Raw genomic sequence first — 12,605 nt, forward strand, 5'->3', positions numbered from 1 at the left:
CTTTGTATATGACTACTGAGTGTAATGTAATAATCATCAAAAGCTGGGGCTTTCACCCTTTTTTGTGCTCTCTTATACCATTCTCAGATTTCTTCTTTGACATCTAGTTCAAATGATAGCCTACCTATGTAATACTTACATATTAAACCCTTTTTTTTCCCTTTTCTTTTCTTTTAACCACATATGGCCCTTCAGTGTCTAAGGAAAATTCTATTCATAACAAAGGCAATTTCAGTGAGCATCAGAAGTAGCCAGTAGCTTTTTAATTAGAGGATTTATTTAACTTAAAACATGTCATTTCCATTGCAAAAAGCCCTATTTCTTCACTGTGTAGTACCTATTTAATTTTTATTGATTTGTAATATCATCACATATAAAAAAATAATGTATATGCAAATTGTAATTTCCCAGTAATTTGCTCTGTGTGTTTGTCGTGTCAGATGTCATAACTGTGTTGTTAATGTGTGTTATACCATTTCATCTCATTCAACCAGGGTCTACCAGGGCGAAATGGCTATCCGGTAACTCATATTTATGATAGCGTATATTACTCTAAAATAATGCCGTTGTATTTTGATTTTCCATTGTTACTGTTAACAAAGACCTTCTTTTTCCCTCTTTTCTCAGATGCCTAGAAAATGTAGGACTTCCCCCTAAAAACAAAACAAAAAACCTTTAGAAAAAAATTTTTGAAAACAACCTGAGTGTTTACAGTGCATAAATGCAATGTGTTGATTGTCACTCTATATATTTTGTTCTGAGTTTCTACAATCTTGCATACAAAATTCCTTTTTTCACTCTAAAAAAAATCTTTATCAAGAAACTGCATCTAAATTTTCCATATTGAAATCTGTACAGTTGTCATATAGAACCTTCAAGTCCTTTCTTCTAGTTCTGTCCTGTATCTCTTTACTACTTAATTTAATCCATTTTGAGCAAAGTAAAATGCTATTACAGAGGTCCTAGCAGTTGGCCACGTTGTCTATCACTGAGTAATTTTCTGATAATGGATTTAATTCATTTTTCTGTCAGTTTCATTCATGTCTTTAACATTTATTGCCTGAAAAAATATATGAAATAATGCATCTTTATTAAATCTGTTAAAGAAATATTTCTGTCAAGGAGTCTTAGGCTTCTGTAGAAATGAAGTAAGTATCTTTGGTGCTCCAGTTAATGAGTTTAATGCATAAGGTAAATTTTATATTTTGCAAAGCACAAAAGCCTTGTAGATTTAACTTCTTGGCCTAAAGTGTAAGTTGAGAAAATAAGTGAGTGTATTAGTGATGGATGCATACATGTTTAGAAGGCCTCATGGGGTCAGTTTGAAAATATAATTTTATTTAAAGCCTGAGGGCCTTGTCCTTTGTCCTGGTCCAGCTACTTTCTTGAAGAGATTTGTTGTGGGATAGGAAGACAATAAAGGTTCTGGGAAGCCCTGTTACTGAAACTGCTCAGTCTAATAGTGGTATTGTTATAGGCAAACTTTAATCTGAATGCAGTTCTGTGCATGCAAGCACAGACCCCTAAAAAGTTGCCAGTGCTTTAGATTGAGCAGAAAACAAATAACTACTCAAGATGAGTATAAACACACAATGAATTAGAATAATCTTGCTATATTCCACTAAAACTCTGCATTCAAGCCATTTGTTAGCAGCGAGTCATCTAAGAACATACTTTGGCTCACATGGAGTCTGTCATAGTTAGTCCCTTGACTGTTTTGTGTGCTGTACACAAGTGCCACAGAAGCTTATAATGAGAGCTGGATTCTCTAATGTAGCCAGGCCAGTAACTGGCCTGTCAGAGTTGGGACATTCAGGTCCACTCTCACACCAGAAGTCAAGCCAGCTTTTCTACAGCTGTAGGCAAAGGATGCTTTTAATCTTTTCTATCAATATATTTGCCAAGTCCAGCTCTCAATGGTAGCTGTAGCTACTGGAATTTGGTCAGTTAAAGTGATGGATACCAACATAAGCTTTTTCAAGCTGTACCTGTGTTATGTGATGTAAGGCCTGAACAGAGGCCAACCAGAGGTGGGTCACTTGATTACATACAAATTTAGTCTTGATATCAAACCATGAGTATGATCCCAATTGAAACATCTGACTGCAGTATCAAAAATTACATTTTGACAGTTAGTATTCAGATAGGTAAGAGAGAAAAGTCCCCTCTGTAAAATACCGAGTTACACCTTTCCTGCTTGCTGTTGTTACTATCCTGTAGTGTTGGTTAATAGGCCTATAGTGGCACGTTTTGCCAGATTGTTCCTTTGTAGAAAACATTAATGACACTGCAAAAATCTTCACATAGTCGCAGTACAATGTATGGGAATTTATCAATAATACAATACTAGGATCCACAATGGTTAATGTGGTTCTCAAATAAATGCTTCAATTTAAACAGACTCAACACATACTTGCTGCTAAGCAGGTTAATTGTGAGTCTCAAAATTCACATAACTGTGAAGTAATAGCTGTCGCCTTTGTAATGATGTCAGTCAGATTACTACAGTAATGATTTTTATGACCTTTGGATCTATTAGTGATATGTAATACAATTAATCAGTTTAATTTCCTGAACGCTGATTTTTTCAAACTTATTGAAAATAATCATAAAAGTTGACTTGAACAGAAAAATTTGAGACAACTTAAGCTTACAGTTGCTATTAGCTTTTTCACAGATGATAATTGAAACTACTCATTAGAGTATTTCTTAGCTCCTTGTAAGCCAGTTGCCATTTTGAATGAACCAAGACCTGAATCCTTTCATCTGCTACATGCATTTAATGCTGAGTTCATAAATAAGAGAAGGCAATGTTTATTCCTGCAACTCCCTGGAGGATGATCCAAGTGCCCCAAGCTATTCCATATCTGTGACTGTGACAGTGAAGTAACAACTGCCTCATCTGCAAAAGCCAGCAATATAAAAAGACGTTTCTACTGTTTCCTTCACTTGCAGTTATAAAACCGAGTTGCTATAGATAATCTGAAATGGAAACTTCACATGATGACTTAAGAAAATTACCTGTGCTGAAATAAATGCCTGCCTACATAGTATATTCTGGTTTAAACTCATTAAACTTTCTCAATTATTTTAGTCCATTTTCTACATAGCATTGCAACAAAGGATGTAAAAATTAGTAGACTGGTAAAACAAAATTCTAATAGATAACTTCACTGTAACATTAGTAATACAGGCAATTGCTACCATATGCTGGATCCTCCAAGGCCCTTCTTTAAACTAGTAATTCCTGTCTCAGGTGAATGGACAGAGAACTCCTCTATTGTAAAAATCCACATCTCTGCATGGCACTTGGTAGATGTCAGCGTGTGATGAGAACAGAACACAAAATGCTAGGATATTGTGGGGCAGTGTGAATCACAGTGGTTTAGATTCACGGGTAACATCAGTTCACAATTATACAACCCTGTATACCTATTAGATAAACACAAAATTATGAGTGATAGCAGATAGATATGATAGATGTCATTTAACAATTAAACGTTTTCTGTTCAGAATTTTCTTCTGCAGCTTTAAAAATTACTCTCTCTTTCATAAAAAAAGCATGTGTAGGTAGAGAAAGAAATTAAGCTGGTTTATCATTTATTTGACAGTATACATAAATTTCTGTTCTGTGTAGGCTATTCCACTGAGTTCATCTCGTAGCAAAGCCAGTGGCTGTAGTTATGATTTTCACATTTATGCTTTGGCAGAGATAATTAATGTTTGAACTGCACCCAGAATCATTCATGCTTGCTTTTCGTTGGACGTGCTACTTAAAATTTCCCAGTCATTTCCTTAGAATGTAACTCTTCAGTATAAAAAAAAAATTATTTATGAAGCAAAGTATCTTGGCAGGAAAATTTCTGTTCCAAACATTTTACTAATGTACACATAGATAGAAATTGTGATTCTAGACCTCATTGCTTGATCTGTGTTTGACTATTGCATGTGTATGTAAAATGAGTAACCAGTGATAGTTAAAAATGCCTTACACTGTGTCTGAACTGTCAGTTTCTTGCAAGGTGTTTCAGATTCAAGGAAAATGATATCTCACCGTAGAAATCCTATATTTAATTACTATTTATATCTATCTGTCAAAAATTAGGACATTCCAAACTGTCCTACAAGAATTCTGTAGTCCTTGGTACCTTCATCTTGAAGGAGGATTGCAAACATGATGCATCATTTTCTTTCACCTTGGATTTTTTATTCAGAATTATCATATAGCTGAAAGATACATAAAACTTTACTACCCATGTAGCTCCTAGATGAATATTCCTATGTGGGAGTTTGTGTGTTGTTAATCCTGTCTGAGGGGTGTAGAATTTCATTGAAGAAACTTACTCCTAAATCACCAGCCTAAGTGGTTGGGTCCTGTGATTTCCAGAAAGTGCAGGGTGGAAAGTGTTTTCTTGAAGGTTGCTTGGATGTCTGCTTCCCCTGCAGTCAGTGTTCAGTTCCCAATTAGGGGAGAGGTGATATGAGGAGGGAAACATCTGGAGCAGGAAGGTACCTGAACTGATTCTTAAAAAGCTAAATAAGGAATTTTTTCCCTACTGGGAATCAAAAAGTTCTTTCATGCTTCTGTAGTGGGCCCCACACTGCTTACCATCATCCAGTAATTACACCAGAAGTTATTTTGCTAGCATTTGTCAAGCTAATAAGATTCTCAGCTGTATGATTCTGGGATTCTTTTTTTAATGCTAGAAGTGGCATTACCTGGTAGGGTAAGGCGTTAAAGTACTTTTTTATCCATTCCTGGAGATCCTTGGGATGGGCACATTTAGTGTGAATCACAAGGAAAATGCTGGAGTGTTGTATGGACTGTCCTTGTTTTAATTTTCTCAGCCACCTGTGTGCATATCAAAATCAAGATTAGTGGAAGTTGTTTATGAAAGCAAACATACTTGTCTGTTAAGAAAGATTTATACAGGCAGTGTGGGAATGTCAATTGGAAGTTTTTTTCCATGACTCTGTAGGATACAGATCATAAATCATCATCACAAAACAATTTTTTTTTTTTTCTTTCTTCCCCCCCCCCCCCCCCCCCCCCCCCACTTTGGTTTAAGGTAAAGCAATTAACGTTTATTATTTTTGTTAATATTGAGATCTGCACAGAACTGATAATCTAATAGAAGACCACTGAATTAAGAGTTCTTTTTGGATTATTTTGCACTATTCCCAGTGTAAACCCCTGCCATTCTGTGATTCTGTGTATCTAATCCTTTGGTGGTTTGCCTCACAAAAAGAACGTGATGCACATAACAGTCGTGCACATAAACATTCATCAATTGAAAAGATTTTTTTTTTTTAATGTAGAAATAAGTTTTTTTGCTGCTATATGATCTTCTCACCTAAATAAACTGCTGTTTGCTCCTACTTGGAAGGCTGGAATCCTTAGCAAGTGAAATAAAGGCAGGAAAATTTTGAATATTTTTAGAAATCACATTATTTTTCCTGTAACAGTTCCTCATTTTACCAGATCAATTGCACCTAAGATAAGTGAAGGTAAGGATAGATTCCTTTCAACTTTTGTTTATGCTGAACAGCACTTAGTCAGAGAAGCAATGCCCAAAATAAATACTATTTATCATGAGAGAACAATATGGACTGAGAGCTATCGTGAGAGAAAAACTAGGAGACAAATTGAGTGCTAAGGAAATTCTTTATTTCTCAGTAGATAGATTTCTGTGAAACAAATCATATTACTATACTAAAGTTTAAGACTTTCATTCCAATTCATGTTTTAGTTCATAATATTAGACATGTATAGTGAGTTCTTAGCCTCCAGCAGTTAGAATGATCTTAGTTCTTCATTTGCAGTTAGTTTCAGAGGGAGTTGTTAACAATGGTACATTTTTACGCGAGTTAAAGTTGACAGCAGTTCAGTAACTTTTGTTATGCAGAACATAATATTAGCATTCCTAGTTATTATGACAGTGCAAGTGTAAATTGCCTTTTTTTTTTAAATAGGAATGCTCCTTCTGAGTGAGACCTGTGGTTTTTGTTCAGGTAGTCTCACTGATTAGTCAGTCTCTGAAGAGAAAATGACCTCAACATTTTCATTTCCAGTTGTGTGGATCAATTATCCTGGCTTTGTTTAATCTTCTCTGCATATGATATAATTTTAGATCTCTGCCTGTGTTCTAATTTTAGGTATCTGACTTTAAGATATGAAAAGTGGAATATGGTATTGCAAGCACATACAAACTGTTTCTCCCTGGATGAGAATGAAAAGAAACAATTTTTTGTTCTTCATACTGTCACCAGCTTCTGCAAAAATCCTTTTATAATCTTAAAAATCAGTTATGTCAGAAGAAAGTAATGAATTTTATTTGAATGTATTCATATGTAGATCCACAAAACTGAAAAGAATATTTTAGACATTTTTAGATGAAATCGAACTAAGAAGATTGGTAAATGCTTTCAGATTTTCAAAGCTGTTTCACATAACTTGCATAATTTAACTGAATGAGACAACAGGTCAGAGGAGGTGAGTATGGCTCAGAAAGGCATGAGTACAAAATACTTGGATTTACAAATTTTCTTGGCTGTGGAGATAGCCCATATCTATGCTGTAGGTTGATTTCATTACACTAACTTCTGTTTCCTTAGTTAAATGTTTTGTTGGTTAAATTTGCTTGTTTGTGTTTGTACAGCAGCTGTCAAGGAAGAAGGAAACACTTCTTTCTGACTATGCAATGAGACATTGACTCTACTTGGAGTTAAAAGGGAATTTTAGAATCAAAGTAGAAAATCTCTGAATTTCTTTCCAGATAGGGAAGCTTAAAAAGCTGATCTATGAGTATGGAGAAACTTAGTAGCTTTTCCTAAATAACTTGAGGAGGGAAAACAAACACCAACTCAATAGGAAGATTTTGTAGAGGTGAGATTTTATTCTTCAATATAAAAAAAAAACCAACCCAAAACCTAAAAACCAAAAATGCATAAAGGGAATTTGCCATAAAAGAAACATAACTGTCAGAAGTTGTTTAGGATTTAGGCCTGTATATATCCTTTCACCTACAATAAAAGTAGAAACTGCAGTAGTTTGAAGCAGTATTGCTGGTGAGGGTCTTATTTAAAATTACAAGATTCTTTCAGCATCCTCTCAGTAGACTCTGTTGAGCCAGTTGTGAACAAGCCAAAATTACCTTTAGACACTCCATCTAACCGCTGAACGTATCACTCCAGGCATTCCCCTTCATGGCTGCTTTATTGTACTGATTCATTCTTCACTGAGTTACTTTTCTTCTGTCTTTTGCTGCATTTCCTTACCCAGCAATATGGTTTCTAGGTTCCTCAAATATTTTGACAGACAATATGGTGTTGAATCTACACTCTTTCAAGCATCTGCTTGTTTCTAATTTTTTTTTTTTCTAAAAATCTAAGGCTCAGTATTTTCACCCTCTAACTCCTTTGATGTTTGCTTTTGAGTGGAAAGCAGAAAGTTTGTAACTTTTCCTAATGAACTCATAAAAATACTACTGCCAATAGAAAGATTATCCTATCTCAGACATTAGCTGCTATCCAGACACTATTCATTGTCATCTTCCAGGCAGGAGTTATACCTCCTACTTTCCTTCCTCATCCTCCACTCTTGTGAATGGGTCAATCTGCTACTTCCAATCTTCTAATGAAATTCCAAATGTTAAACGTTGGATTTGAGTTGCAGTGTCCAATGTTTCACTTGAAAGGCCATTAAGACTAAGGTCTGAAGTTGGTGAGACAAGACATTAAGGCAGAAAATAAGGCAATAAAGAAAATAAGCTGTCGAGTTAAGATACTATAACTAGTAAAAGCACAGACTTACAAATAAAGATTCTATATGCCTGTCTGAGAACTCTGATTTATAATCTTTGTTACTACATGCCTATTGATTTTGTTTTCATAGTCACAGTAAGAGATGTTCCTTCTGAAAACCAAGTTTTGGCACTGACCATGGCAAGATTTATGTGAATTTTTTTCTTTGAGGACTAAAAATAGTGTTTTCTTTATGTACAAATTCTTTCATTTCTACAACCCTCTGTTAAATTGGGGAAACAGAACAGGTGGTGCATAATTAAAAACTGTGTGAGGAAACATTTCAGGAAAGGAAAAAAGATTCTAGTGCATCGCTGAATTCTACTTGATTTCCTAGAATAAAATAACATTTTTTGATGTGCTACATATAGTTTTCCCATGACAATTTATGCTTTTAGAGAATTTACTGGTTCCAAGTAATTTTGGAAGGGACAGAATTATAGGCAACACTGTCAACTGTTAACAAATTTTTTAGGATATTTCATGTTTAGGACAACTGCAGTGTCTTTAAACTAGGTTTATGTGTATTTGTGCCTTTTAAATCTAGTACATACATGATGGAAGTATCTGAATGAGCTTACATGTACAGAATTTTGCATTCCAATGTTTGAGAACATATGGCAGAACATATCTAAAAACACTTGCTTTGGAGTTTGACGCATGAACAAGATATTTTTTCTTATGTCATATCTTTGATGGAAATAACTGCATTTATGGACTAGGACTAGATATGAACGTTAACATTTTGGTTATCCTCGAATTCTTCAAACAAAAGTTTCTTCAACCACATGATAGTCAATAGATACTGGGGTTTTATTCTATGTGTTTATTTATAAACACTTCAGTACCTTGGCTTTTAGTTTTGTTCTCTTTTAAATCCTTTGTAACTGTTCTCTTTTTATGGAGATGTCTCCACTCTGATTGATGTCCTTTGTGTCTGGCAATGATATTTTTTTTCTTAATTCCCTTGAGCCCCATTCAAAATATGTGCCTCAACAGATGGATAAAAGGAACATGATGATTAGATTCTTCTATTCTAAAAGAGCAAAAGACGACTTACATACCTGCTCTTGAGTTTTGCTAATCTTCCAAAGCCAATGATCCACTGAAGGAGGGTAAAAAATTGACCTCTGAAGGTTAATTCTCTATGATATTGTGTTACTTCCCAAATAACATGGTCCTTAATGGATTTATTCCCTCTGAAATGAGAAGATTTGTAGAAATCAAAAAAGATAATGACCAAAAGAAGTGAAATGGATTTTTTTTTTTTTTTTAATGTTCTGTAAAACCATCAAAGCATGGGTCACATAAAGATTGTTCTTCAATAGGGCTTCAATGAGCAAACAGATTCACTTCCATGTTGGTGGATTCTTCAGAATTATTCCAGGAGAACAAGAAACTAATTCATCAAAGTCATCATGCCACAGCTGTTACAACAATCTATCTTCTGCTGAATGCTAGCCAGCTAATTTTTGAGAAGAGACATTTTTCACAGTTTATTGTTTTCTCATTAACATGGCACCAACCACATCAAATATATTCACACAGTGATGTTGGCATAGATGAATTAGCCATGTGCTTTCTATTTGAGAATACAGGAGTTTCAATTTCTTCAGGAGAAACAAGAACTTTTTAGAATGTGGGAGAATTCTCTCTGGTCTTTGTGCATGTTCCCCACGTTCAAGTACTTGCTAACCTATGCTGGAATTCAGTAGCATAATGAAGTATTTTAATGGAAACACATAATTCTGCATCCCTTCACAAGACTATTTTTATGCATGGATGAAGCATATGAGGGTAAACACTGTAAGATCGCAATTTCAATACAATTCGGTTTCTAAGAGCAGGCAATTACAATGTGCTGTTTCTCAACTCACTGTACTATATACGATTTGCCAAGATTAGACAGATTCCTTTTACAATTTTCTCTGAGTTTTGTTTTTCAGGTTTTTTTTTTTTTTTTATCCTGAAGAAGAGTCTGAGTATCAGTTAGTTATTTCACACTTGGAGTTCTACAGTAAACAGTGTTTAAAATGAAGCAAAACGAAACAGAATTCTCATGACTCCGTTCTTTACTGTAACTTGAACTATATTGCTCTTACTCTTTCTGGGGTCAGCAGTAGTTTCACTTTGCAGTAATTTGTCGTACAGATATGACTGTACAAATGTTGCAGGTGCTGGTGAGAAGTATAGGCTACAAGGAGAAAAACAGTGTCTATTCTTGCTAGCCTAATGGATGAAGATCAGAAAAGTACTTCGCAGTTTGGAGTTCACAGTCATATTTGGCCTTTTTTTCCTGTACATTTGTGATGAGTGAAATGTTGGCCATGATAAATAGTAGGATGTTTGCCTACAGTCTTTTGGAAAAGTTTGTTCCAACTTAGATCAACCCAGTCTTTCTGATGTTTGTTTACATATATTTTTCAGTAGGGAGAGTAGTAATAGTGCCCAGATACTAAAAAATGCATCTGAACCACAAGAAACTAGTTGTCAGATTTCCTATATGAACTATAAAAATAAAAAGTATCTCAGCACTTATTTTTCAACTCTGAAATGTTCTTTTGAAAAGCTATGACTACAATTTTTCTTGCACAGAACTCTTTGTACTCCCTTATTGTTGCCATATGCATCACTTTTTTTTTGTAATACAGCCACTCCCTGAACAGCCAAACTCTGTTTTTTTTTCCTCTAAATTACTTGTTTCTAGACATAAGAAGTCCACCTTATAATTATTAAGGCTTGTGTGTAGGGCTCTTGGCTAGAATTCTCGTCACCTAGAGTGATGTTGCTCCAAAGAAAAGTTTTGGAGACTGTACATGGCATTTCTAGTTTATCATCTAATTTAGGCAAATGTGGACACTAGAACCACTTCATGAAATTCATAGCTTCAAGTTTCACGTCCTTTCATGTATTCAAAGAGTATAAAAAGTATGAAAAAATGAAAACATTTTCTTTTCTCTAGGAAGAACAGCAAAATATGTATAAGATACCTAAATGATGGGTGTCAGGAGGTTGGGGCATCCTTTTTTTTTCAATGGTATCTAGCAACAGGATAAGGGGCAATGGGATGAAGCTGGAACACAAGAAGTTCCATTTAAACATAAGAAAAAACTGGTTTAATGTGAGAGTGACAGAGCAGTGGCACAGGCTGCCGAGGGAGGTTGTGGTGTCTCCTTTCTTTGGAGATCTTCAAGACCCGCCTGGACGTGTTCCTATACGACTGATCTAGGTGAACCTGCTTCTGCAGGGGGGTTGGACTAGATGATCTCTAAAGGTCCCTTCCAACCCCACCATTCTATGATTCTATGACTTCTGCTTGGTGGCTTACTATTAGCCTTGGCTTATCACTTTACATTTCCATGCTGCATATTTCTCTATTGAAGGTACTCCACTTGACAGGTGGTTTAAAATATAAGCTGGAGTAACTTCTGGTTACCTTTATGCTCATGAACTGAAGTCTTAATACTGAGAGCCTAGACTAGGCATGGTGCAACTTTTCTGACTGATAGAATCTGGAGCCTTAATCGTGGTGCTATTATTCTTCATTCTCAATGTTTTGCCAGAACTTCGCTTCTGATTCTCTTCTGTGCTTCCAAGATGTGCTTTGAGATCCTTGTTGGCTTGATAAAGGCAATTGAAACCAAATGAGAGATTCCTGGAATTACAGAATGAGGCTATTAAGGACATAGGAATGCTCTTTTTTGCTCATTTTTTCCCTCTCCTCTCCTCTCCTCTCCTCTCCTCTCCTCTCCTCTCCTCTCCTCTCCTCTCCTCTCCTCTCCTCTCCTCTCCTCTCCTCTCCTCTCCTCTCCTCTCCTCTCCTCTCCTCTCCTCTCCTCTCCTCTCCCCCTTCCCCTTCCTTCCCCTTCCCCTTCCCCTTCCCCTTCCCCTTCCCCTTCCCCTTCCCCTTCCCCTTCCCCTTCCCCTTCCCCTTCCCCTTCCCCTTCCCCTTCCCCTTCCCCGTCTGATCCATATAGCTAAATTTTAAGTCTCAGATAGTAGCTAATATCAACTGCTTGGGGGAAGAATTCAAGAAAGTCTGAAATGGACTTCTTTGAAAGAGCATTTTAGTGCTTCATTGTCTTTCTTTGCCAGTAATTTTGCTTTTTGTAGTAAGAGGGTTTTAAAGAGCAGGCTTGGCTCATCTTTCTTGTACTCTTGTAGTTAATTCTTTTCACAGTAAAGTTTTCTCCAGCTGAGACTTAGGTTATTTAGTTTTTTAATTCAGTAATGTCCTGATTTCTGGCCAGAGAGACTTCTTGCAGTGTGATTTAGTGCATTTTTTTTCTCTGAGGCTTGGAGCAATGACTACTGTACCCAGGGTGTTCAGTCAGATTGCTCTTAACAGCAGTCACCTCCAGTCACTGAAAAAGAACCAACGTTTCAACAGTAGGAGAAACAGTAGCTAGCTGATGAGATACTTGTTGCCCACATGAACTCTAAACCAAAACTTAACTAGAAAAAAAGAATTCTCATCAGAGGTCTTAGGAATTATATATCCTTGCTAGCAACACAATACCACATCTAATTAAAGTCAGCCTTGATAAACCTCTAATTAACCAGAGGAGAGAAAATGAAAGGTACGGAAATCCATCATTATAATGATATTATTATGAGAAAACCTGATAATTGTAGGTTTTCTAACTTCTATGGATGAACTAAAATAGGTGATTTGAAAAGACACTGTGTCGTCTTTCACCTTACCTGAACTTAGTGAGGATGACTTGCAGTCCTGCTTTTTGAGAGACATTTTCTTGTGTTTTCTCCACATAGGTATTTTTAAATTCAGTCTGTCATTGTAA

General features: G+C 35.8%; 1 protein-coding gene across 1 annotated transcript in view; it reads left to right on the forward strand.

The window, feature by feature from the left end:
• The window catches only part of COL25A1 (collagen type XXV alpha 1 chain), a 314,147-nt gene that overhangs the window by 169,379 nt on the left and 132,163 nt on the right, over positions 1–12,605 (forward strand). Inside the window, exon 5 of the mRNA XM_061993189.1 lies at positions 495–521. Within this exon, the coding sequence (XP_061849173.1) occupies positions 495–521 (27 nt within the window). The remainder of the gene's footprint in view (positions 1–494; positions 522–12,605) is intronic.

This window comes from Colius striatus, chromosome 3 (assembly GCF_028858725.1).
Source record: "Colius striatus isolate bColStr4 chromosome 3, bColStr4.1.hap1, whole genome shotgun sequence".
Taxonomy (NCBI): Eukaryota; Metazoa; Chordata; class Aves; order Coliiformes; family Coliidae; genus Colius; species Colius striatus.